This window comes from Cetorhinus maximus, unplaced genomic scaffold (genome assembly GCF_964194155.1).
Source record: "Cetorhinus maximus unplaced genomic scaffold, sCetMax3.hap1.1 HAP1_SCAFFOLD_1625, whole genome shotgun sequence".
Taxonomy (NCBI): domain Eukaryota; kingdom Metazoa; phylum Chordata; class Chondrichthyes; order Lamniformes; family Cetorhinidae; genus Cetorhinus; species Cetorhinus maximus.
In genome coordinates, this window is record NW_027597565.1 from 12304 (window position 1) to 40118 (window position 27815).

Here is a 27815-nt window from a genome sequence, read left to right on the forward strand (position 1 = left end):
CTGTTGGTGCAGAAACTGCTGAACTTGATGTTGAGTCTGGAAGTTTGTAAAATGCCAGATCGAAAGATGAGCTGCTGTTCCTAGAGCTCCCATTGAGCTTCATTGGAACAGTTCAGGAGGCCAAGGACAGAGAGGTCAGAGTAGGAGTGGGGCGGAGAATTAAAATGACAAGTGACTGGAAGCTCAGGGTCAAGCTCACAGGCTGAACAGAGGTTGTTCCACAAAGTGATCACACAATCTGTGTTTGATCTTCCCCATGTCGAGCAGACCACATGATGAGCACTGAATACAGTAACTAAATTGAAAACAATCACAAGTAAATGACTTTGTTGTAGGCCGAAGAAATATACTTTATTTGAAGAGTAAAGGTTACAAAGTAATTTCCAGAATATTAAACCATCAGTCCAGTTACAGTGATTTTTAACATCAGCAGAAACAAACCCAAACTATCAGAATGAACAAGGTTCAGTACTGAGTGTGATCAACAGCAACAATAACAGCAGAATCCAACCCCTGGAGTCAATGCTGAACTCGCTGGTGTATCAGCCAGTTGGATGATGGATTAAATCCCTTCTCACACATGGAGCAGGTTTCCGGCCTGTCCCCAGTGTGAACTTGCTGCTGTGTGTCTTGGAGCTGGTGGCTTCCCCATGCACCAGCTGCTCTTGTCTTTTCAGGTGGTGGGGGTCATGGGTTTGGGAGATTCTGTCAAAATTCTGGTTGAGCTGCAGATCTATGATCCATCTCCTTTTCCCCTCCTCCACCTCTCACTCTCTCTTCTCCCATAGAGGCCAGAATCTCGTGTAGGCCCAGACCGGGAGGCAGATTCCCTTCCCTGAAGGACGTTAGTGAACCAGTTGGGTTTTTATGACAATCTGGCAGTTTTCATGGTCACATTTTCCTCGTGTCAGCCCCACAAATTACCGGATTCGTTCAGCTCAATTTCACAATCTGTCTTTCTGTTTTTGTGGGTTCTCTTTCATATTTCTTTGTTTCTGTTTTGAATTCACGTTACAGAGTATGAGAAGGATTTGCAGTCAGGAAGGTCAAACCAAAATCAGATCAAAATCTGCCAGAGTCTATCGATTCATCAGGACCTGAAGATCATCAGCCTTTGAACATGGAAGCAAAAAGCACCGTTTACACCAGGGAGAAACCGTGGAAATGTGGGGACTGTGGGAAGGGATTCAGATCCCCGTCTAATCTGGAAACTCATCGACGCAGTCACACTGGGGAGAGGCCGTTCATCTGCTCCGTGTGTGGGAAGGGATTCACTCAGTTAATCTGCCTTCAGAGACACCAGCGACTTCACACTGGGGAGAGGCCTTTCACCTGCTCCACGTGTGGAAAAGGATTCACTCGCTCATCCCACCTGCTGGAACACCAGCAAGTTCACACTGACAAGAGAGAGTTTAAATGCCCCGACTGTGAAAAGAGCTTTAAAAACCCACATGGACTGAGGGAGCACCAGCGCATTCACACTGCGTATGCACCATTCAGCTGCTCACAGTGTGGGAAGAAGCTCAGGACATCATCCCGCCTTCTGAAACACCTGCGAGTTCACACTGACGAGAGGCCGTTTAAATGTCCAGACTGTGGGAAGTGCTTCAAAAGTTCTGGGCATCAACAATGTCATCAACGTATTCACACTGATGAGAGACCGTTCAGGTGCTTTCACTGTGGGACTGGGTTCAGGCAACCATCTCATCTCACTGCACACCAGCGCACCCACACTGGGGAGAGGCCATTCACCTGCTCTGAGTGTGGGAAGAAATTCACTCAGAAACCCCACCTGCTGAGACACCAGCGAGTTCACACTGACGAGAGACCATTTAAATGTCCAGACTGTGGAAAGTGCTTTAAAAGTTCTGGGGATCTGCAATACCACCAACGTATTCACACTGATGAGAAACCATTCAGATGCTCTCACTGTGGGACTGGGTTCAGGCAATCATTTCATCTCACTGCACACCAGCGAATTCACACTGGGGAGAGGCCGTTCACCTGCTCTGAGTGTGGGAAGGGATTCACTCAGTCATCCAACCTGCTGACACACCAGCAAGTTCACACTGGGGAGAAGTCATTCACCTGCTCCAAGTGTGGGAAGGGATTCACACGCTTATCCTACCTAGTGACACACCAGCGAGTTCACAAGTGATTACAGGGGTTGGATTCTGCTGTTATTGCTGCTGTTAATCACATCCTGGACTGAATCATATTCATTCTGAAAGTTGGGGTTGATCTCAAATGTCAGTTGCCCAGTTTAGACTTAGCGTGTACCCACGCCATCTCTCAATCATGTGACTAGATCATCATGTCTGCAAACCTCGTTTTCAATGTACATCACTCAAATTGTATTGAACTAAAGATGAACAATGAGCAGATCACAGTGCAACCCTGCAGCTCTATATTGACTGGAGAAAGTCTGTTCTGTAACTCGAGGATGAAGCTTGGTAAGCTCTGAATGTTTGTAATTACAAGTAGGCTCAAGCTATTTGAGAGATGGGCTGTTCAAAACTGTTAACTTGTCAGATATTGAAGGAATTACTCTGAAAATAAACTCACCAATTGATAACCTCAGACTCTGCTCCCTGCTGTAATTAATACTCAGCATCCATTCGTGCTGATTTACGGTGAATTACTGAATATCCTGTGGAGTCTTTGTTCCTTGTTTTGTGAAATAGCTCTCCCCATTAGTGCTGAACTGCTGGATAACTCTGATTACATTTCGACATGTCTAGAAAGGGTCTGTGTGCCCACATTTCACTGTGATTTGTAAACAATAAACAATGTTCATGGCCTGACTTGTCGTCTGGTATCCGGGTGATTTGTGAAGAAAGATTTAATTCACTCACTCAGCACCTTGAGGGGAACCAGACTGAGGTTTAATGAACATAAAAAATAGGAGTAGGAAGAGGCCATTTGGCCCATTAAGTCTGCTCTGCTATTCGATATGATCATGGTTGATCTTCTACCTTAGATCCACACTCCCCATAAACCTTAATTCCCCTTGTACCCAAAACTCTGTCGACCTCAGTCTTAAATATAACTGAGAGCCAAGGATGCCTGGGATAGAAAGTTCCAAAGATTTACAACTGAGTGAAGAAATTCCTCCTCATCTCAGTCCTAAATGGTCGACCCCTTATTCTGAGACTGATCCCCGTGTTCTAAATTCACCAGATGGGAAACATTTTCTCAGCATCTACCCTGTCAGGCCATTTAAGAGTGTTTCAGTTAGATCGCTCAATCTTCCAAACTCCATTCAATATAGGCCGAGTCTGCTCTATCTCTCCTCATGGGACAATCTCCTCATCCCAGGAACTAGCCTGGTGAACATTGGTTTCACTCCCTCTAGGGCAAGTGTGTCCTTCCTTAGGTAAGGAGACTAAACCCGCAAACAGTACTCCAGGTGATGCCTCACCAATGCTCTGAGTAATTGTAGTAAGACATCTTTACTCTTATACGCCAATCCCTTTGTAATAAAAGCTGACAGACCATTTACCATTTGCTTGCTGTACCTGCATGTTAACTTTCTGTGATTCACGTACAAGAACAGCCAGGTCCCTCGGAATGTAAATATTTCCCAGTCTCTCACCATTCGAAAAATATTCTTTCTTATATTTTTCCTACCAAAGTGGATAACTTCACACTTCACCATGTTGTATTCCATTTGCCACGTTCTTACCGAACCTGTCTATATCCCTCTGCAGCCTTTTTGTGTCCTCCTCAACACTTACTTTCCCACCCAACGTTGTATCGTCAGAAAACCTGGATATATTACACTCAGTCTCCTCATCTAAGTCATTGGTATTGATTGTAAATGGCTGAGGCACAACAACTGATCCTTGTGGTACCTGCTAGTCACAGCCTGCCAACCTAAAAATGTCCTGTTTATTCCCACTCTCTATTTTCTGACCATTAACCATTCCTCAGTCCATGCTCAGATACCCCCCAAACACCAGACCGAATTTTGTGTAATGACCTCTTGTGTGGCCCCTTATCAAATGCTTTTTGAAAATCCAAATACACAACATCTTCTGATACCCTCATTATCCTCCTTACTTATTACATTTTCAAAAAGCTCTGAACAGATTTGTCAAACATGATCTCCCTTTCATAAATCCATATTGGCTCTGCTCAATCAGTTAATGATTTTCTAAATGCCCTGTTACCACATCCCTCACGATAGATTCCTACATTTTGTCAATTACTGATGTTAGACTGACTGATCTCTAGTTCCCCATTTTCTCTCTTCCTCCTTTTCAGAGAAGTGAGATGTTTGCTACCAAGGCTGGGAGAGACACTTTGGAAGGTATGGGGAGCTGGGACTTGTCCATGAGAGTAACCAAAGGTTTAGGTCCTGAAATAATTCAGAGTGACGATGTGTTAGTCATGGCTCAGTGGTGCATTTTCATGTCTGAGTCAGGAGGTTTGGGTTCAAATCCACATCCAGAAAGATGAGCATAAAATTCAGGCTGACATTCCACTGAGGGAGCACTGCACTGTCAGAAACAGACTGTCATAGATGGCACTGAGACAGAATGGACGGGTGTAAGAGATCCATTGACACTATTTCAAAGAGCCGGGGTTTCTCCCAGGAGTCTTGGTCAATATTAATCCCTCAATCAACATCGCTGAAACAGATTATCTGGGTATTATTAATTTGTTGTCTATGGGATCTTGCTGTGCATAAATTAGCTGCTGTATTTCCTACATTCCAACATTGTCTACACTTCAAAGGAATTTCATTGGCTGTAAAATGCTTTGGACATCCTGATGTCATGAAAGGCTCTGCAGAAATAAAAAATTTTCTTTAACAGAAGAGAAAAGGCCCAGAAATGGAACAGTCGAGAACAGGATTTCAATTAGTCTCCTCTTATCCTGGAGTAAACAAATACTCCACACACTGTGTGTTTGACGCCAAAGTGATTTATTTGACATTTAACCAGAATATTAAACTCCAGCCCTGTCACAGGGATTATTAACATCGGGAGGAATAAAACCCTCAGGAGCTGGATTTTCAAAGAGGGTTGGGAACCTGACACTGGATCAATTCCGGGTCCGCACTCTGCACCTGAACTGCATCGCTCTTGCAGCACTATTTTTAAATGTAAATAAGCTGTTTTGGCAGAAGGTGAGCTCAGCATCCAAACCGAGGCATCAAGTGCCTCCGGGGGCAGGGAGCTTCCTGTCTGATGCCAGCAGCAAAGGCAGAAGGCAGCCATTTTGGGGTTTGCTGCTGCTTTGCTGAGGTACAGTGCTCAAACTAGAACAAGTCTATCCTTCAAATTCTACAAACAAAAACCAGATGAAAATTAACTTCCTTTCAACCGATGGTAACTCCAACAGCTGTGCACTAACATGCAGCAAGCTGTCTGACTTCATCCTGTAAGTAAGCCTGGGTACTAGATTTTAGTGTAGCCCAACCATTTTCAGGTTCATTTCATGTCATATTCATTGTAATAAGCTAACAATGTCAAAACACAATTTTCTGCTAACACTGAGATGAGAAGCCATTTTGATGATTTTAACCTTTTCCAACAAACTTTCCCAAAACAGTATTACGAAGCAGTGACTGATGGGCAACAGATGATTGGTAGTTGCTTAGAAGTCGCTTCATGTTATCTCAATATTCCTCCATTAGCATTTCTTATGAGAGAATTAAAGGCTGTAACATTTGGGAAAGGAATGGGATAAGCCTTGGACTTGCTCCCTATTGGGAACACACACTGTCCTTGATTGTTGAGTCTGTCTTAATGAATGGGCTCCTGAAAAAACATCAAGATGAGAGACATAGCTTAAAGGAAGGCAGTGTTCCATGTTTAAGACAATGTGGCAAATTAGCTAAAACCAATGGAGTTAACTCTTGTCACATTATTGACAAACCACAGACCAATTAGCCATTTCCAATAACTTGGCTAAGGTGGGCTTACAGCATCTTTTAAGTGGAGAAATGAAGATTTCGAGAAGCCATTTTGTTAGCATGTTATCTGTGTATCGAATGACGGAGGGTTATCCTCACTTCACGTCTTCAGCCTGATCAACCGAGGAATGTTGTGAGAAGTCCGTTTAATTGTTAAAGTTAAACATTCTCCTCTTACTGTTAATTGAAACTTGATTTTTATCTTTCTAACTTGTGACCTTTCCACATTTTAATGGTTAATAAATCTTTTTAAAATGACGATTTAAAGTGTTCATTCCAACCGGATGTTCAGTCCAGTAGAACCTGATGATTTCATTCACAATTGGGGATTTATTGCAAACAACCTGTACCCCATAAATCAATTTAGAATCCAGAAGAAAAGACTGAAAATCCCATTCTGTTCCAGACAGGCTCCTTAACAAGTTCTTTAATGAGATTAAGGGGCCGTTAATTGGTGGTGAGTGGGTTGTCTGTTTCCTCCCCTCCACCGGCACTTTGAAAATTACAAACTGTCTCAGAGGCAGCGGATCCAGTGCCTCCGACTGGGAAAGTAATTTTCAAATCGCACAAGTCCCGGTTCCCACCCCCATCAGAAAGTGAAAATCCAACCCCAGTTATCAGAATGAACCTAGTTCAAACCTGGATGTGATTCACAACAGCAATAACAGCAGAATCCAACCCCTGTTGTCATATGTGAAACTTCTGGTGTCTCATCAAGTTAGATGAAAAAGTGAATCCCTTCCCACAGATGGGGCAGTTGATTGGCCTCTCCCCAGTGTGAACTCGCTGGTGTCTGTGCAGGTTGTGCGACCGAGTGAATCTCTTCCCACACACACAGCAGGTGAATGGCCTCTCCCCAGTGTGAACTCGCTGGTGTTTCAGCAGATTTATTGGTCCTTTGAAACTCTTCTCACAGTCAGAGCATTTAAACAATCTCTGATCACTGTGAACAAGTTGATGTGTCAGCAGAGCAGATGACTGAGTGAAGCCTTTCCCACACACAGAGCAGGTGAACGGCCTCTCCCCAGTCTGAACTCGCTGGTGGGTCCCCAGGTTAGATGAACTCATGAATCCCTTCCCACACACGGAACAGCTGAACGGCCTCACGCCACTGTGAGCACGCTGGTGTGTCAGAAGATTTGATAACTGCTTGAAACCCTTCCCACAATCGGTGCAGGTGAACGGCCTCTCCCCAGTGTGAATACGTAAATGAATTTCCAGCTGGGATGGGGAAATGAATCCAGTTCCACAGCCCCCACATTTCCACGGTTTCTCCGTGGTGCCGGTGCCCTTGTGTCTCTCCAGATTGGATGATCAGTTGAATGCTTGTCCACACACACATAGACACACACACACACACAGAAAACATGTGTACGTGGAATTCACAACATCCCACTGTAAATGCTGTAATTTTTTTTTCAGGTTGTGTAACTAGCTAAAGCTCTTTGCACAGTCAGTGCACTGGAACACTCTCACCGGTGTGAATGTGTCTCAGTGCTTTTCCAGTCATATAGATGAGTGATTTTTTTTTTCTACAGTCAGAACAGGCAAACATTTCTCCTTCCACATTCAAAGGCTGGTGATATTCTGCTCCTGATGAATCAAGTGACTCTGTTAGATCTTGATGTGATGTTTTGTTTGAGTTACCAGTCTATAAATTCTCCCTTCTGATGCCCCTGTAAGCAGAAATTTCAAAAGTCCTCATTGTAAGCACGGCATAGAAATTAAGAACAGTTAATTTTAGTTCCTATGGAACATTTTTTCCTCTCTTGTTCCCCCAAAGCTGCAAATCCCCGTCCCACACACTCTCCCCCCTCCCTGGGCTGAAATCTAAATAAAGTGTTGGATAATTCTCTGTATCCTTTGATTAAATTCTACAACTGGAGATCATGTTTTACAAGGGGCCATTTGTTAACAGTTTCCCAAACACAGATCAGATCCTCATTGATTTGAGCCCAAAGTGTAACCTCTTATTTCTTGTCCCCCCTCCCCCATCCTCTGATGTGAACCATCCTCCACTCGCTGACCCAGGATGGCGGCCGTTAACCTGGGCCTGTTCCCGGGAGGGAGAAGCCCCGCAGCTGCAAACCAGGAGCTGACAATTATTCCTCAGGGTTTGCGGATCCACAAAGTGTTTCGAAATCCTCCCCGTCCAGCCGCCGGCTCCATCGCTCCCTCCCCCCGGGCCTGTCACCGCGGGGTAAACACGGGGCCTGGGGCCTACCCCAGAAGTTGCTCCAGTTCCCAATCCAGCCGCGGTTTCCATTCCTACCCTGTGCTCACAATCTCCTCCCGCCTCCCGAACCGTCCGCTCCTCCTCACTCTGTCACCATGACTGACACTGAGCATGCTCAGAGCGCACACCCACACTGCACCTGCGCACTGGACTCCTGTAGTCATTGATAGGGGACTTTCTGCAACGCGGTTTGTTCTGGGTAAATAATCCGCCATTGATAGCTTGACTTGGGAACACAAAATTCAATGCATCGGCTTCCCAATCGAGATCGGGACCCGGGGCGCTGTTGGCACAGTGGATGGTAAATGCTGAGCTGCTCAAGTCACAGAAATAAACCTGAAACAGCTGCCAGTACTGTTTTGCAATTTGTATTTTATCTTGAGATGCGTGAATGATATTCAAAGTGAGTTTTCTTAGCTTCAGTTCCTGCAGACAGCAACTTAATGCATAGAGGCCGGAGGCTTTTCATACTTGTGTTAGATCTCAGAATGCCTTCCCTCTCCTTCATACATGTTTCTCTCTTAATGTAAATTCCAATGTCCCAATATGTCTGCAAATTTACTTTTCTTATATCATAAATCTTTCATAGTACTTATATTAACAGTAACCTTTGGGAAAAATAAACACTGTTTTACTTAGCTTCCTATGGCTAGATGTAACATCTTATCGTCTCTTTGAAGTTCAAACTAATCTAATATATCTAAAAATGCAATTGGTCCTTGCACCTCGCATTCTAAAACTTCAGCCAGGTTTATGTATTTAGCATTTCAAACCTAGCTTCCCTTTTGATCATTCAAAAGCTCCAGACCAGCTGTCTCCAATTCCATTAAATCCCCTCCCCCAAACAAATCCACACAGAGAAACTAGTCCAAACCCCAAAATTAACCTACCTTTACAATGTATCACATCAATATGATGAAATGCATATTTTCATGACAGCGCAATACACACAATAGGTACTTAAAGTATGTACATACCAGAATGTCTGGGCCTTCCTCCATGATGCAATCTGTGCAATTCACCCCCACCTCCACCTCCAATTGCAGATTGGAAAAAGGTCGATGTTGAAATTTACAAAGATCAAGACTGGTACAAACTGGTGGAAACAACCTGCTGAGTTTTTCCATCACTTTCCGTTTTTATTTCAGATTTCCAGTTCCCATAGTATTTTGCTTTTAATTCAGTGCTGGTATCTCTGTAAGGAAAGATATGCTGAAAAGCAGACATCAGATAGACGAAATGGAATGTATCTTGTGCGAAACATAAACACCAGCACAGGTCAGTTGAACAGAATTCACTGTTTCTGGACTTGATATTTTCTGTAATTCAGTGTCATCTCCAACCAGCTCCTGATCAGCATGTTCCACGTCCATCACTTGTACTGCACATGCTCAGAGTGCAACCGAGTGCTGAGTAATCACACCACGCTCCTGTAGTCATTGATGGGGCACATTCTGGCACATGGAAAATTATCGATTGTAACAGTGTCGCTCAAAGCTTAATTGGTGAATGAAAATGTTCATCACCACATTGAGATTGGGCCTGTTTCTGTATCAAGTAGCACTTGCTAAGAAATAACCTGCTCACTAATGCTAAGCGTGGGTTCCGCCAGGGTCACTCAGCCCCTGACCTCATTACAGCCGTGGTTCAAACATGGACAAAAGAGCTGCACTCCTGAGGTGCGTTGAGAGTGACTGCCCTTGACATCCAGGCAGCATTTGACCAAGTGTGGCATCAAGGAGCCCTGGCAACACTGGAGTCAATGGGAATAAGGGGGGAAACTCTACACTGGTTGCATTCATACCTAGCACAAAGGAAGATGGTTGTGGCTGTTGGGGGTCAATCATCTCATTTCTACGACATCATGGCAGGAATTCCTCAGGGTAGTGTCCTAGACCCAACCATCTTCAGGCTGTTTCATCAATGTCCTTCCTCCCATCATATGGTCAGAAATGGGGATGTTCACTGGTGATTGCACAATGTTCAGCACCATTCGCGACTCCTCAGCTACTGAAGCAGTGCATGTCTAAATGCAGCAAGATCTGGACAATATCCAGGCTTGTACTGACAGGTGGCAAGTAACGTTCGCAAGACACAAGTGCCAGGCAATGACCATCTCCAACAAGTAAGAATCTACCCATCACCCCTTGACATTCAGTGGCATTACCTTCACTGAGTCCCCCACTATCAATATCCTGGGTGTTACCATTGAGCAGAAACAGAACTGGACCAGCCATGTAAATACTATGGCTCCAAGAGCAGGTCAGAGGCTGGAGATCCTGCCGCAAGTAACTCACCTCCTGACTCTCCAAAACCTGTCCACCATCTGCAAAGCACAAGACAGGAGTGTGATGGAATATTCTCCACTTGCCTGGATGAGTGCAGCTCCAACAACACTCAAGAAGCTTGACACCATCCAGGGCATCCGCTTGATTGGCACCCATCCACAAACATTCACTCCCTCCACCACCGACAAACAGTAGCAGCTGTGTGTACCATCTACAAGATGCACTGCAGGAACTCACCAAGGCTCCTTTGACAGCACCTTCCAAACCCACGACCGCAGCCATCTCGAAGGACAAGGGCAGCAGATAGATGGGAACACCACCCCCTGGAAGTTCCCCTCCAAACCACTCACCATCCTGACTTGGAAATATATCGCCATTCCTTCAGTTGCTGGATCAAAATCCTGGAGCTCCCTTCTTAACAGCACTGTGGGTGTACCTGCAGTGGTTCAAGAAGGCAGCTCACCACCACCTTCTCAAGGGCAACTAGCTATGGGGAATAAATGCTGGCCCAGCCAGTGAAGCCCACATCCCGTGAATGAACTTTAAAAAATATTATATATATATAGTTAATATATGATATATTACTATATCATAGATTAGGCAGAGGTCATGGTCCATATCGGTACCAACAACATAAGTAAAAAGAGGGATGAGGGCCTGAAAGCAGAATATAGGGAGCTAGGAAATAAATTAAAAAACAGGACCTCAAAGGTAGTAATCACAGGATTACTCCCAGTACCATGTGCTAGTGAGATCAGGAGTTGGAGAATAGACCAGATGAATACATGGCTGGGGAGATGGTGTAGGAGGGAGGGATTTAGATTCCTGAGGCATGGGGACTGACTCTGGGGATGATGGGACATGTAAAAGCTGGATGGGTTGCAGAACCAGTATCCTCGCAGTGGTATTTGCTAGTAATGTGGGGGAGGGTTTAAACTAGACTGGCAAGGGAAAGGGAAACTGAGTGAGGAGACACAAGAGAGGGAAACAAAGATAGGAATGAAAGATAGAAAAGTAGAAAGCAAAAGTGGAAGGCAGAGGAAACAAGGGCTAGCAGCAAATAGGACCATAGTACAAAAAGAGATGTATAAAAAATGTTAAAAAGACAAGTCGAAAGGCACTGTATATGGATGCATGGAGCATTTGCAATAAGGTAGATGAATTAACAGTGCAAATAGATGTGAACGGGTACAATATGATTGTGATTATGGAGACATGGCTGCAGGGTGACCAAGGCTGGGAACTGAATATCCAAGGGTACTCGATATTTAGGACAGACAGGCAAAAAGGAAAAGGAGGTGGTGTGACATTGTTAGTTAAGGATGAAATTGGTGCAGTAGTGAGAGAGGATATTGGCTTAGAAAATCTAGACCTAGAATCTGTCTGGGTGGAGCTAAGAAGAAACAAAGGGCAGGAAACATTCGTGGGGGTTGTCTATCAGCCTCCAAACAGTAGCGATAAGGTAGGTGACAGTGTTAAACAGGAAATTAGAGATGTATGTAACAAGGGTGCTACGGTAATCATGGGTGACTTTAAGCTGCATATAGACTGGGCAAGCCAAATTAGCAAAAATACTCTGGCAGATGAATTCCTGGAATGTACAAGATAGTTTTTAGGCCAGAATGTCGAGGAACTGATTAGGGAACAGGCTATCCTAGATTTGGTATTGTGCAATGAAGGAGAGTCATACGGAATTGAAATGTTAACTCTGTTTCTCTCTCCACAGGTGGTGTCAGACCTGCTGAGTTTTCCCAGTATTTTCTGTTCTTATTTCAGATATCCAGCATCCGCAATATTTTGCTTTTACGCTAGCATCACGATGAAACCTTTTCAGCAACAACTGGTGAGAATTTGGAATTCACTATCTGATGGATACAGGTTCAAGAGTAAACTTCAAAAAGGAACTGGATAAATATTTGAAGGAGAAATGATGCAGGGATGAGTAAAGAATGGGGGAGTGGGACTAACTGGATAGCTCGTCGAATTTGTCAGCACAGATTTGATAGGCCAACCGGCCTCCTTCTCTGCTGTACTATTAGGAGATTCTATCATCTATAATAATATAATGATTCATAATAAACATATGATAGAATCATAGAGCATGGATGGTGGCCATTCAGCCCACTGTGCCTGAAAACGTTACCAATCTGTCCCACTCCCCTGCTCTTTTCCGATTGCCTTCCAAATCTTTCCGTATTAATTTAAAATCCAAATCACTTTTGAAAGTTACGACTGAATTTGCTTCTAACAACCATTCAAACAATGACTTCAGTCTTCCCAATATTTAATTGGAGGAAATTTTCTGCACATCCGCCAAACAGTCTGATAATTTACCAAGAGTGGAGAAGTCGAGAGAGGTGGTGGTGAAGCAGAGCTGGGAGCTGTCAGTGTAAATGTGATAAGTGACAGTGTTTTCAGATGATGTCACTGTTTGGAACAGGTTAATGAAAAATAAGAGGAGACCAAGTCTGGATCCTTTGGGGACACCAGAGGTGACTCTGTGAGTGGAAAGGGAAGACATTGCAAGTGATTCTCTGGCGATGATTAGATAGAGAAGAATGGAACTAGGAGAGAGCAGCCCCACCCAGCTGGACGACAGGGGAGAGGCGAAGGTGCAGAATGATGTGGTCAACCTTGTCAAAGGCTGCAGACAGGTCGAGGACGAGAAGGGAGAGTTTATCTTAGTCACAGTCACATAGGATGTCATTTGTGACTTGGATAAGAGCTGTTTCAGTACTGTGACAGGGGCAAAAACATGATTGGAGGGATTCAGACATGGAGTTCTGGGAAAGATGGGCAGGGATTTGGGAGGTGACAACAAGGACTTTGGAGAGGAAAGAGAGACTGGAGATGGGGCAGTAGTTTGGAAAGACAGTGGGGACAAAGATTTGTTTTTTGAGAAGGGTATAATGATGGCAGATTTGAAGGAGAGAGGGACAGTACCTGAGAGAGAAAACTGTTATCATAGTCAGTGAACATGGGGAAGTTGAGTGATCAGTAGTTTAGTTGCAACAGGGTTGATGAAGGAGGTGGGTTTCATGGACAAGATGAGCTCTGAGAGGGCCTGAGGGGAGATGGGAGAGAAACTACAGAAAGATGAGAGTTCAAGGCTCGGGTAATGGGGAACTTTAGGGAGGGCGAGTGGAAGGGAGGGAAGCAGCAGAGGCAGCTGATCGGATTATCTCAATCTTAGTGACAAAGGAGCTCCATGAGATCCTCACACCGGTTGCTGGGGGTGAGGATGGAGGCTAGGGGAGAGGGAGAGCACTTCAAAATGAAGTAACTTGTGTTAGAGATATTAAAAAGATTCAACACATTGTGTCTTTAGCACAAAACTAATTTATGTGACATTTATCCAGAATATTAGCCCCTCTAAGTGGTCTGTAGTTTATTAACATCAGCAGAAACAGATCCCAGGGAACATGGTTCAGTCCTGGATGTGATTAATAGCAAATTCCCAGCACTTTAGTTACTTGTGAACTTGCTGGTGTCTCAGCAGGTTGGATGAGGTAGTGAATCCCTTCCCACACTGGAGGCAAGTGAATGGTCTCTCCCCAGTGTGAACTCGCTGGTGTGCCAGCAGGTTGGATGAGGTAGTGAATCCCTTCCCACAATGGGGGCAGGTGAATGGCTTCTCCCCAGTGTGAACTCGTTGGTGTGTCAGCAGGTGGGGTGAATGACTAAATGCCTTCCCACACTGGGGGCAGGTGAATGGCTTCTCCCCAGTGTGAATTCGTTGGTGTGCCAGCAGGTTGGATGAGGTAGTGAATCTCTTCCCACACTGAGGGCAGATGAATGGCCTCTCCCCAGTGTGAATTTGCTGGTGTCTCAGCAGGGTGGATAACTGAGTGAATCCCTTCCCACACTGGGGGCAGGTGAATGGCTTCTCCCCAGTGTGAACTCGCTGGTGTCTCAGCAGGTGGGATGAGGTAGTGAATCTCTTCCCACACTGAGGGCAGATGAATGGCCTCTCCCCAGTGTGAATTTGCTGGTGTCTCAGGAGGCTAGATAACTGAGTGAATCCCTTCCCACACTGGGGGCAGGTGAATGGCCTCTCCCCAGTGTGAACTTGCTGGTGTGTTAGCAGGCTGTGTGACTCAGTGAATCCCTTCCCACACTCAGAGCAGGTGAACAGTCTTTCCCCCGTGTGAACTTGCTGGTGTCTCAGCAGGTGGGATGACTGAGTGAATCCATTCCCACACTGGAGACAGATGAATGGCCTCTCCCCAGTGTGAATTCGCTGGTGTACAGTGAGTTGGGATGATCCCCTGAACCCAGTCCCGCATTTAGAGCACTTAAATGGTCTCTTGTCAGTGTGAACACATTGATGGGACATCAGCTCTCAGGAACTTTTATAGCACTTCCTGCAGTCTGGGCATTTAAAAGGTCTCTCTTCACTGTGAACTCGCTGGTGGCTCAGCAGGTGGGCTGAAAGAGTAAATCCCTTCCCACAATTTGAGCAGGTGAACGACCTCTCCCCAGTGTGACTGCGCCGATGCCCTTCCAGCTCAGATGGGAATCTGAATCCCTTCCCACAGTCCCCACATTTCCATGGTTTCTCCCGGATGTGGCTGTGCTTGTGTCTTGACAGGCCAGATGATCGGTTGAAACCTCGTCCACACGCAGGACACGTGTACGATTTCTCTCCACTGTGAATGGTGCTTTTTCCTTCCACGTTCAAAATCAAATGATATTCAGGTTACGATAAATCGGGCGACTGTCAGATTCTGCTGTGATGTTTTGTTTCTGTTTCCTGACTGCAAATCCTCTCCTTCTAATCCCCTGTGAAACTGATTTAAAACAGAAAAAAGGGAGTGAGAGAGAACCCACAAAATCACAAAGGCAGGTTGAGCTGAATGAATCTGGTAATTTGTGGGGCTGGCACGAGGCAAAAGTGACCATAATGCTGGATTGTCATAAAAACCCAACTGGTTCACTAATGTCCTTCAGGGAATGGAACCTGTCACCTGGTCTGGGTCTACACAAGACTCTGCCTCCATGGGAGGAAAGAGAGAGGTGGGAGATGCAGGGGGTGAAGATGTGTTTAATACATCTTCAGCTCAACCAGAACTTTGGCAGAATATCCCAAGCCCTCAACGTCCCACGACCTAGAAGGACGAAGGTAACAGGTGTCAATGAACACCATCACCTCCAGCTCACACACTGTCCTGACTTGTCTGACATGCAGTACTGGATGAGCAGAAATTTCCTCCATTTAAATGTTGGGAAGATGAAAGCCATTGTTTTCAGTCCCTGCTACAAACTCCACTCCCTAACCACTGACTCCATCCCTCTTGCAGCTCTCTGAGGCTGAACCAGACTGTTCACAATCTTGTTGTCATATTTTAGCCCAAGCTGAGCTTCTGACTACAAATCACTAAAACCAGCCATTTCCACCTCAGTAAAATCGCCCAACTGTGTTCCTGCCTCAGTTCATCTGCTGCTGAAACTCATCCATTCCTTTGTTCCCTCTAAACTGAACGATTTGACTGTGCTTCTTGTCGGCCTCCCAGATTCAACTCCATAGAAACTGGAGGTCACCCAAAACTCAGCAGCTCATGTCCTTACTTGTACCAAGTCTTGTTCACCATCATCCCCTGTGTTCCCTGACGGTCGTGGTCGTCTCCAGCCCTTCAGCCTTCCAGGATTATCTGAGATCATCTAATTCTGACCCACACCTGGCTCCAATTCCTCCCGTGCATCCACAATCTCCTCCAGCCTCCTCAGCTGCCTGTTCCACCCCAGTCCGTCTCCACCAGCCGCACTGAGCATGCTCTGAGCACAGCCCGGCCCCCACGCAGTCGCTCTGGGTTCCTGTTCTCATCGATAGGGGGCTTTCTGACCCATGAGGCATTCTGAGTAATCCTGCCACCATTGAGGCCAATCAGCGAACAGACAATTTTTTTCAACACCAGCTCTGAAGAAGGGTCATATGGACTCGAAACGTTAACTCTGTTTGTCTCTCCACAGATGCTGTTAGACCTGTTGAGCTTTTCCAGCAATTTCTGTTTTTGTTTCAGATTTCCAGCATGCGCAGTTTTTTGCTTTTGCCTTAGGCAATCTTTTTTCCCCCAGTTGGTAAAACAGAAGATCCATGAATGAGGGGGATATTGGACAGGAAGCACAATGAGAGGTTCAGACACTTTATTAAATACTCACAGCAGAAGCACATTAATCTGATCGGAGATCACTTCCTCATGAGCAGCCAGCTGAGTGGAGCCTCCTGAGATTCTGTTCCCTTTCCAGTCAGTATTTACAGGAGCTGGGACATGGAAAAGAGTCTCAGTAAAATCAGGGATTTATTTGTTCACTGTTTTAAAATGGGCCTGGGCTCACACTCGAAGTTTGTGCAGCCTGTGACGCCCTGGGATTATTAACCCTCCCCTTCCAGACCCTTTGGGCTCTCTATTGTTTCTCAATATCCTCCCGGCCCTGTGACTCCCGAGGTTTATTAACCCTCCCTCTCCAGGCCCTTTGGACTGTCTAATGTTGGACTATGTATTGTTTTTCAATGTCCTCCTGGCCTTGTTGTATCTGATCCAATAAAAACCCTCTTTACATCACACAGGGAACAGCTTTAGACATGTTCTGACTTTTCACCTCAATCTTATTCTGCTGAATGATCTTACTGACCGTTCCCTTTCTCTCGATCAGTCCGTCCACCATCTCTTTTCTGGATTTCACTCCTTCTTGTTGTTCCAGGATTTCATCTCTCTGCCTTTTATTTCTTTTACTGAAGATTCCTGTCCATTGCTGCCTCACAGCCTCGTCCTGTTCCCACATATTCTCCATGTCTAAGTGCTTCCCAGCGGCCGTGCCAGCCGTGGCCCCTATTCCAGCCCAGTCACTGATCCCTCTCTTCCCTCCACCCTTTTTACTGGTGTCACTATCACAGGAACGATTGCAGAGTTTTGCAAAACTGCCTTAACGCCGGGGTCTTGGCTACTGGTGGTCATAGTCCACCCATCTCTCTCCCTGCGTTCTGACTTCTGAAATCCCCGGATAATTCCCTTATCATCTGAACATCAAGGTGCTTGAAGATGGGATGATATAACCTTGGGGACGGGTGTATTGGGGTTCAGGGCAAATATTACAGGAATTATTTTAAATCTTGTATCATTATATCGGCTTTCTGAGTATGGGTGATGATTAAACCATTTGTGGGATCAATTTCTTATGGCAGGACAGATTGAGGGGTAGTCAGTGAAGCATATGGGGCCTTCGGCTTCATAAATAGAGGTACTGAGTATAAAAACAGAGGCATTATTTTGGCATTTATAAGGAAGGCAAATGGAATTTTGGCATTTTTTGCAAAAGGAAGAGTATAAAAATAGGGAAGTGTTGTTGCAACTGTACAAGGCTTTGGTGAGACCGCACCTGGAGTACTGTGCACAGTTTTGGTCCCCTTACTTGAGGAAGGATTTAGTTGCACTGGAGGCGGTTCGGAGGAGGTTCACTAGATTGATTCCAGAGATGTGGGGCTTGTCTTATGAGGAGAGATTGAGCAGTTTAGGCCTATACTCGCTAGAGTTTAGAAGGATGAGAGGAGATCTAATTGAGGTATATAAGATGCTAAAGGGGATAGACAAAGTAGACGTGGAGCGGATGTTTCCCCTTGTGGGGCATTCTAGAAAAAGAGGCCATAGTTTGAGGCTAAGGTGTGGTAGATTTAAATCAGAGATGAGGAGGAATTACTTTTCTCAAAGGGTCGTGAATCTATGGAATTCACTATTCCAGAGTGCAGGGGATACCGGGACACTGAATAATTTTGAGGAGATAGATTTTTAATTAGTAATGGGTTGAAAGGTTATGGGGAGAAGGCGAGAAATTGGAGTTGAGGCCGAAATGAGATCAGCCGTGATCGTATTGAATGGCTGGGCAGGCTCGAGGGGCCGAATTGCCTATTCCTGCTCCTAGTTCTTATGTTATAGAGTTTTGGTTAGGTCACAACTAGAATATTGCATCCAGTTCTGGTCCCCAGTCTTTAGGAAGAATGTGAGGGGCCTTGATAAGGTGCAGAGGAGATTTACCAGAATGGTTCGAGGGATGAGGGATTTTAGCTACAAGGTTTGGCTGGAGAAGCTGGGGTTGTTCTCTTTGGAGCTGGGGGATTGAGGGGAGATTTGATAGCGGTGTACAAGATTATGAAAGGTTTAGAATAAGATAGACAAAGGAAATCCTTTTCCATTAGCTGATGGTACAAGGATACAGGTTTTGGGCAAGAGATGCAAGAGGGGATATGAGGAAGAACGTTTTTCACAGCAAGTAGGGTCACGTGATTTGTTCAACCAATGTGTAGCTAGTGCGGGGGTATAAATTCTAGGGGAGGAGTTTCCTAGGAAGTGGTTGCAGGAGGGGCTGGCTGGATACAAGCAGCCACACAAGCTCTTGTCTAAATAAAGCTTAATTTGTTTGACTAAAAAGCCTCTGAGAGCATGTTTCTACAATAATAACCTGGAACTCAGCCCACGAGGGTGGTGGAAGTGGAGACGATTAATCATTTCAAAAGGAAATTGGATGTTATACTGCCAGGATTTTATGAAGGATTTGACCATGTTAAGTGCATGCTGGACCCTGAAGTTCTGGTCACTTATCATTTAACTTCTCCACCCCACTCCCACTCTGACCTCTGTGTCCTTGGCCTCCTGAACTGTTCCAATGAAGCTCAAGGGGAGTTTGAGGAACAGCAGCTCATCTTTCGATTCGTCACTTTACAACCTTCCAGACTCAGCATCGAGTTCAGTAGTTTCTGCACCAACAGAGAGTTGTCAGGATCAGGAACGCTCTACCTGAAAAGGTGCTGGAACCTGATTCTATGTTTAGTCTCCGCCCACTGGTCCTAGATTCCCCAACCAGTGAATATAGTTTCTCTCTATCAACCCGGTCAGTTCCAATTAATATCCCAAAAACTTTGATCAAATCACCTCTTCATCTTCTAAATTCCCGGGATTACAATGCTCATAGTGAGGTGCGGTGCTGGATTTTAGCAGAAGGAATAGGGAGAGGGAAGATATAATTCATGGCTCAGTTCTAAAGAGTGTGCATGGACAGAGGGACCCGGGGTTCATGTGCTTTGATCTCTGAAGGTGACAGGATGTATTAAGAGAGAAGTTAGCAAAGCCGATTGGATCTTGAGCTACATAAATAGTGACATTGAGAACAAAAACAGGAAGCTATGCTGAATCTTTACAAAGCACTGGTTAGGCTCCAATTTGAGTATCTTCTGGTCACCAGACGTTAGCAAGGATGTGAAGGTCCTTGAGAAGGTGCAGAGGAGGTTTACCAGAATAGTTCCTGCAAAGGAGGTTGAGGTGGGATTTGATTGAGGTGCACAAGGTTCTGGCAGGTTTAGATAAGGTGGACAAAGAAAAGCTGTTCCCATCAGCTGATTGTACAAGGACTCGGGGACACAGATTTAAGGCTTTGGGTAAAAGGTACGGGAAATGTGATGAAGAATGTTGTTACACAGTGAGTGGTAATGACCTGGAGTTTACTGCCTACGAAAGGAGGTGGAAACGGATATGATGAATGATCTCAAAAGGAAATTGGACAGACACGCGAGGGAAATAAACCTGCAAGGATACGGGGATAGAGCAGGGGCAGGGGAATGGGACGACTGGATTGCTCCAGAAAACTGGCATGGACTCAATGGGCTAAATGGCTTCCTCTGTGCCATAATGACTCTTTTGTGTAATCTTCTTCTGTAATTTAACCCTTGGAGTTTGGATATCACTCAGGTAAAACTGTGCTACACTCCCTCCTGGTGTTTTTCCAGTCACATTGATATCTGAAATTTTCTCCCACAAACAGAACAGACAAACCTTCCACATTCAGATTCTGCTGATATTCAGTTTCTGATGAATCGAGTGAATCTGTCAGATCTTGTTGTGATGTTTAGTTTGAGTTTCCCGTCTATCAATCCTCCAATTCCAGTGCCCTGTAAAGTTTACAGAAACCATCACTGTCAGTCTAGGACAGAAATTCACAATATTCTCTCCTCTAGGGTTGCCAACTCTGATTAAATGGAGGTTCCATCACATGACTTGTCCCTATGCTCCAGCCATGAGTCGGCCAACACATCCTTCCTTGTGACACACTGCCTTCTCAGGCCAATTGGAAAGCAAAATGTCTCGTGACGCAATTGGATGATGATTTGTCCCACTTTCAATATTTTAATAAAGAGAAACATTCAAAGAAAATTACAAATTAAAACAATCTTTTTAATGCCCTTAAGATATTTCTCCAGTGCTGCACACAGCAATGTCCTGGAGATTGAGCTTCAGCTCCTGGAAACTCCAGTCCAATCCTGGAAGGTGGCAACCCACTCTTTGCCTGTCTCCTAATCCAGGATCACAGCGCATGCGCCCTGCTGTACCGGGCCTGTGAACGGAAGGCGCCCCGCAGCTCATAGACCTTTCGGTGCTAATGCGGGACCGGTAACTTTTTACTCGGGGTTCGAAGCCTCCGCGTAGTATTTATGAAGCCCCCCCGCCCATTCCGCTGGCTCTAATCCTCCCCGCTCACCCACCGACTCCATTACTCAACTGCACTCGATTGTTTCTTCCCCGTTCCTTGCAGCGCCATTGACAGTCTGCACTGCGCATGCTCTACTCTCAGCGGGAAACTGCGCCTGCGCAAGGCGCGCCGGTCGTGTGGATAGGGCACATTCTTACCCGCAGTGAATGCTGGGTCAGAGCGACGCCATTGTGATCATACATTTTTTTTAGTAGAACATTGTGATTTGCGATCAGAATTCCGATTACAATTGGAGCCATTTGTCCAAGTTACAAATTTACTAAATCAATTGATACAGCAACTAAAGAGCACGTGTCTTCCACCATAGTTCTGTCCTGGGTGTGATTAACAGCAGAACAAACCCCTACAGTTAGATGTGGACTCACTGGAGTCTCAGTAGGTGGGGTGAACAAGTGATTTTTTTTCCATAGACATAAGGGTTAAACTATCCCTCCCGAATAAGAATGGACTAGTCGTAGATCAAAAGTGTTGGGTTTCTAAAGTTGGAGTGTTAACCAGGGGGCAAATTGAGTGAATGCCTTTGCACACACAATGAGTCTGATTCTCCTCCCTCAAATGTGAACGTGCTGTTGCGTCAGTAAGTGGGATGACTGAGTAAATCCTTTTCCACATTCAGCTTTCAAATTATCTTTGCACGGTGAGGTTTTATCTAAGAATTTCCAGCTCAGGCGGGAATCACAAATCCTTCTGGTGGTTAGTTTCACAATCTTTTTTAAAATTCATTCAAGGGATGTGGGCGTCGCTGGCTAGGCCAGCATTTATTGTCCATCCCTAATTGCCCTTGAGAAGGTGGTGGTAATCTAGCTTCTTGAACCACTGCAGTCCATGTGGTGTAGGTACACCCACAGTGCTGTTAGGGAGGGAGTTCCAGGATTTTGACCCAGCGACAGCAAAGGAACGGCAGTATATTTCCAAGTCAGGATGGTGAGTGGCTTGGATGGGAAGTTCCAGGTGGTGGTGTTTCCCAGGGATCTGCTGTCCTTGCCCTTTTAGATGGTAGTGGTCTTGAGTTTAGAAGGTGCTGTCTAAGGTGAGTTCTTGCAGTGCATCTTGTAGATGGTACACACTTCTGCTACTGTGCGTCAGTGGTGGAGGGAGTGAATGTTTGTGGATGGGGTGCCAGTCAAGTGGGCTGCTTTGTCCTGGATGGCGTTGAGCTTCTTGAGTGTTGTGGGAGCTGCACTAATCCAGGCAAGTGGAGAGTATTCCATCACACTCCTGACTTGTGTCTTGTAGATGATGAAGTCAGGAGGTGAGTTATTGCCACAGGATTCCTAGCCTCTGACCTGCTCTTGTAGCCACAGTATTTATATGGCTAATCTTGTTCAGTTCCTGGTCAATGGTAACCCCCAGGATGTTGATAGTGGGGGATTCAGCAATGGTAATGCCATTGAATGTAAAGGGGTGATGGTTAGATTCTCTCTTGTTGGAGATGGTAATTGCCTAGCACTTGTGTTGCAAATGTTACTTCCCACTTGTCAATCAAGCTTGGATATTGTCCAGGTCTTTCTCCATTTGAACATTGACTGCTTCAATATCTGAGGAGTCGCAAATGATGCTGAACACTGTGCAGTCATCAGTGAACCTCCCCATTTCTGACCTTGTGATGGAAGGAAGGTCATTGATGTAGCAATTGAGGTAGTGTCCGAGGCCCAATCGGCAGTGATGTCCTGGAGCTAAGATGACTGACCTCCAACAACCATAACCATCTTCCTTTGTGCTAGGTATGCCTCCAACCAGCAGAGAGGTTTCCCTGATTCCCATTGACTCCAGTTTCACCAGGGCTACCTAATACCACACTCGGTCAAATGCGGCCGTGCTGTCAAGGGCAGTCACTCTCACCTCACCTCAGGAGTTCAGCTCTTTTGGCATTGATTGAACCAGGGCTGTAATGTGGTCAGGAGCTGAGTGGCCCTGGCGGAACCCAAACTGGGCGTCAATGACCAGATTATTGGGGCCGGAGACTGATGGGGCAGTAATTGGATGGGTTCGATTTGTCCGGCATTTTGTGTACAGGAAATACCTGGGGAATTTTCCTCATTGCCAGATGGATGCCAGTGTTGTAGCTGTACTGGAACAGCTTGGCTAGGGACGTGGAACGTTCTGGAGCACAAGTCTTTAGTACTATTGCTGGAATATTGTTTGGGCCCATAGCCTTTGCAGTATCCAGTGTCTTTAGCTCTTTCTTGATGTCACATGGAGTTCATTTCAGCATTTTCCAGTTAAAGAAAAGCAAAATACTGTGGATGCTTCAAATCTTAATTAAAAACAGAAAATTTTGGAAATACTCAGCAATTCTGGTAGCATTTGTGAAGAGAGAAACAGTTTACATTTCAGGCCCATGATCTTTCATCAGAACTGGACTGCATCTGTGCACAGATTTAAATATTAATCTTCTGTTTCCATCCACAGATCTGCTGAGTATTTCCAATGTTTTCTGTTTTTAATCTCTGGTTTAAAATGTTGCTCTGGAATTGCATATTAAATTTATTAGCGACTAAATAATATTTATTCTCATTCTGTCTGCAAGTGGAAACATCTGCCACTTGTCTACCCTGTCAAACCCTTTCATAGTCTTAAAGGATCAGGTCATCCTTCATTCTCTTTTCTAGAGAAAACATTTACAGCCTGTCCCGTCTTTCTTAATGGGTGTCACCTGCCAGTTCTGGCATCATTCTAGTATTTTTTTCTTGCATCTTCTCCAGTCCTTTTAGTTCTATCTTATAATATGGAGACCTAAGCTAATCTGAGCAGCAAACTCACCATTGTCCCCAAAAGCGCGTATGTTTCAGTATTTTACTCATTTTCCCATGAGATGAATATAAAATGGGATGGAATAACCAGATCTAATGAGCCAGACTGGAGTAATTACAAAGTTGTCTCTTCTCCTTACAGTGAAACGGTGGCTGTTTTACTCTTAATCTGTCAATTATGACATTAAGAATAACATGTCAGAGAAAGACAAGATTTCAGTGCTGTGACACTAGGCCAGACTAAAGTTCAGTTAATATGATTGCCGAGCAGTGATCAGGAGCACTTGCAAATTATTCTCTGTCTTGAATATATTCCAGATGCAAATCCATGAACGTTTAGATACTGGGGAATCAATGGTTTGGAGATAGGGAGGAGAAGTGGAGTTAAGGAGGAAGAGCATTTAATGGTGTAGTGGCCATACGTTCTCCTGCTGCTCCTATTTCTGGTCTTCTTATGAACATCATTTTGTATCATTTCCGTGTGAGCACAGCAGATGCTGCACCCACCCTTTCATCTCCTCCCTTCCTACATTCCCAGCTCTCAATACGCTTTCCGGTGGCGCAGTGATTTCCTTGTACTTGTTGCAATTTAGCATCGTGTTTTCATTACTCATGATGCCATCTCTCCTACACTGAGGAGATTAAATTAAATTGAGTGACTGCTTTGTGGAACATCACCATTCAGTTTGCAAACGTGATACTGAGCTTCTGATCATTTACTATTTTAGTTCTCTGCCTCACTTCAGTTCTGACCTCTCTGTCCTCAGCCTCCTGCACTGTTCCAATAAATCTCAAAGGAAACTCGAGGAACAGTGCTCATCATTGATTAGACACTTTGCAACCTTCTGGACTCAACATTAATTTCAACAATTTTGGATCATAACCACCACTCCCATTTTTTCAGACAGTAGGTGCTTGTAATTGTTCTGCTGTTATCATTCATATCTCATCTGGACCTGTCTTTTGTCTCTTCAGTTGTCCCATTAGTTTATTTACTTGTCTCCTTATCACCCAGTGTTGCCTTGCATCATCCGCTTTGTCATTTAATCACTCCAGCCTTCCATCCTATCACAAGACCGTTTGTTCTTTTCTCCTTTCCCCTTCTCATTTCCCTGACTCCGTACATGCTGGAAAACAACTAAATCTCTAAATTCTTCCAGCTTGGATAAAAATTTAGCGACCTGAAACATTTACTCTGTTTCCCTCTCCGTAGACACTCCATCTCTAGCTCTAATTCCCGAACAGAAAATGCTGCCAAGAGTCATCAAGTCAGGCTTGAGTCTGTGGCCGCTCTCAGCGTTTGAAACCGTCACAATGCCCGGGTGATTAACGGCAGCTCCGGACCAATAGGAAGAGTGGGCGGGACTGGAAGACTGAGCGGGACTATCTGGTGGTCCTCCAACCAATCGAAATGAAGGAAGGGTGCCACCTGATCATCCATCAGGCTGGCGCCCTGCGCGCAGGCGCAATGTCGTTGTGACTGAAGACTGGGTCTTGCGGGAGTTGAAGGAGGAAGGATGGGGGGACAAGGTGAGAAACAGCGTAACTGAGGAGAGGAATGGAGCCGGAGAATGGACTGGATGCTTCATAAACGCTAGGTATCGGCCTCTAAACCCGAATGAGAAGCTGCCGGATCCGCGTTTGCACCAAATCGAGCAAAGCTGCCGACCTCCTCCGGTCACAGGCCCGAATGAACGGCCGCCATCTTTCTAGGGTCAATGTGCAGCAGTACGCATGCGCAGTAATCCCTGTCCCTGACAGCAGGAGGAGAGAATGGTGTTCATTTCTATCCTAGACTGACAGGGATGGATTTTGGAAACTCCTTTTACAGGGGGTTAGAAGGGGAGGATTTACACCCAGCAAACTAAAACCAAGAGAGATGTTTGTCTCTTCTCAATTTCTATCCTGGATTGACAGTGATGAGTTTTGTAAACCAGAACAAATATTTCTGTTATGAAAGATTGAAAAGGGTGGAGCTTTCTTTTTCCTTTAGAAAATGGAAGAGTTAGCAGTGAGTTGATAGAGGTCTTCACAATGATCAATGGGTTGGACGCGGTAGATATGGAGAGAATGTTTTCACTTGAAATTTCTTGAGAGTGATTACAATGTGAAACTCATAGGAAACCATTGAGATAATTTTGAAAGGAAATTAGATGAGTACGTGAGGGAAATGGGAATAGAAAGATAAGCTGAAAGGATGAGATGAGGTGCATGGAATGGGAGGAGAAGCATGTGGTGTATAAAAACCAGCGTAGTCGTTGGACAGAATGGCCTTTGCTTTTTGAATATTCTGAGTATTTTAATGTAAACTCCTTTTACAGGGCATTCAGAGGGTTGGATTTGCAGATGGGAAATTCAAACCAAACATCATGTCAAGATCTGATAGAGTCACTCGATTCATCAGAACCTGAATATCATCGGCCTTTGAATTTGGAAGAAGAAATGTCTGTCTGTAAGGAAAGATTTTAAACAACGTTGTGACTGGAATAGCACTGAGACATACACACATGAGTGAGAGTGTTCCAGTGCAATGATTGGAAAGAGTTTTAACCAGCCTGAAAAAAAAGTGCACCATTCACAGCAGGGAGAGACTGTACACGTGTTCTGTGTGTGGATGAGGCTTCAACTGATTGTCAAACCTGGAGAGAAACAAGGACACCCACACCATGGAGAAACCATGGAAATGTGGGGACTGTGGGAAGGGATTCAATTACCCATCTGAGTTGGAAACTCATCGACGTATTCACACTGGGGAGAGGCCGTTCACCTGCTCTGTGTGTGGAAAAGGATTCACTCAGTCATCCAGCCTCCACACACACCAGCATGTTCATACTGGTGGCAGGCCATTCACCTGCCTTGAATGCGGGAAGGGATTTAATGCATTATCAACCCTCCGGACTCACCAGCAGGTTCACTCTGATCAAAGACCATTTAAATGTTCTGACTGTGAGAAGAGCTTTAAAAGCAGAAAGGATCTACTGATATACCAACGCTCTCACACTGGGGAGAGGCCATTCACCTGTGCAGTGTGTGGGAAGAGATTCACTCAGTCATCCCACCTCCTGACACACCAACTTGTTCACACTGATAAGAGACCTTTTAAATGTTCTGACTGTGAGAAGAGCTTTAAAAGTAAAAAGGATTTACTGAACCACCAACGCACTCTGACTGGGGAGAGACCATTCACCTGCTCCGTGTGTGGGAAGGGATTCACTTGTTCATCCCACCTTCTGACACACCAATTTGTTCACACTGATCAGAGACCGTTCCATTGTTCTGACTGTGAGAAAAAATTTAAAAGCAAAAAGGATCTTCTGAAACATCAACACATTCACACTGGGGAGAGGCCATTCACCTGCTCTATCTGTGGGAAGGGATTCACTCGGTTAGCCCACCTGGTGAGACACCATCGAGTTCACACTGGGGAGAGGCCGTTCACCTGCTCTGAGTATGGGCAGGAATTCATTGATTCATCCAACCTTCTGAAGCATCAGCGATTTCATTCTGGGGAGAGACCATACACTTGCCCCTTGTGCAGGAACAGATTCACTCAGTCATCCCATCTCACTACACACCAGCTTGTTCACACTGATCAGAGACCTTTTAAATGTTCTGACTGTGAAAAGAGATTTAAAAGTAAACAGAATCTGCTGACACACCAGCGTGTTCACACAGGGGAGAGGCCGTTCACCTGCTCCGTGTGTGGGAAGGGATTCGCTCAGTCAAACAACCTGCTGAGATGCCAGCAAGTTCACATGCGACAGTGGGGGTTGGATTCTGCTGTTATTGCTGCTGTTAATCACATCCAGTGCTGAATCATGTCTGGATGCCTGTTTCCAGTGGGGCTCCACAGTTTTGTGGTTTATAGCAATCATTTAGACTTAAATGTGGGGATCATGAGTAAGAAGTTTGCAGGTGATCCTGAAGTTGTTTATGTGTTTAACAATGAGGAAGAAAGCCTTAGACTGCAGGAAGATATCAATGGACTGGTCAGATGGACAGGAAAATGGCAAATGAAATTCAATCTGGAGCAGTGTGAGATAATGAATTTGGGAGGGCAAACAAGACAAGGGAATGAA

At 45.1% G+C, this 27815-nt stretch overlaps 3 protein-coding genes across 7 annotated transcripts in view; 1 reads left to right on the forward strand and 2 right to left on the reverse strand.

Annotated features, from left to right (window-relative positions):
* Positions 1 to 337: 337 nt before the first annotated feature.
* On the forward strand, positions 338 to 27551 carry LOC144676461 (uncharacterized). Its single transcript, XM_078536875.1, has 3 exons — positions 338 to 2154; positions 12788 to 12794; positions 26409 to 27551. Exons 1-3 carry the CDS (start codon positions 1121 to 1123, stop codon positions 27549 to 27551), a joined length of 2184 nt encoding a protein of 727 aa, XP_078393001.1. The 5' UTR covers positions 338 to 1120.
* The window catches only part of LOC144676464 (uncharacterized), a 54374-nt gene continuing 32471 nt past the window's right edge, over positions 5913 to 27815 (reverse strand). For 2 of the 5 annotated variants that reach the window (XM_078536879.1, XM_078536880.1), the window contains exon 2: positions 5913 to 7599. In XM_078536879.1, the coding sequence (XP_078393005.1) occupies positions 6611 to 6991 (381 nt within the window). In that variant the 5' untranslated portion in view covers positions 6992 to 7599 and the 3' untranslated portion in view covers positions 5913 to 6610. Of the gene's footprint in view, positions 7600 to 8147; positions 8299 to 16606; positions 16773 to 27815 lie in introns of those variants that run through there. The other 3 variants (XM_078536881.1, XM_078536878.1, XM_078536877.1) reach the window with 3 other exon arrangements.
* Positions 13764 to 17239, reverse strand: LOC144676465 (uncharacterized). Its single transcript, XM_078536882.1, has 3 exons — positions 17048 to 17239; positions 14517 to 14603; positions 13764 to 14396 (listed from the first exon to the last, which is right to left on the reverse strand). Exons 1-3 carry the CDS (start codon positions 17237 to 17239, stop codon positions 13917 to 13919), a joined length of 759 nt encoding a protein of 252 aa, XP_078393008.1. The 3' UTR covers positions 13764 to 13916.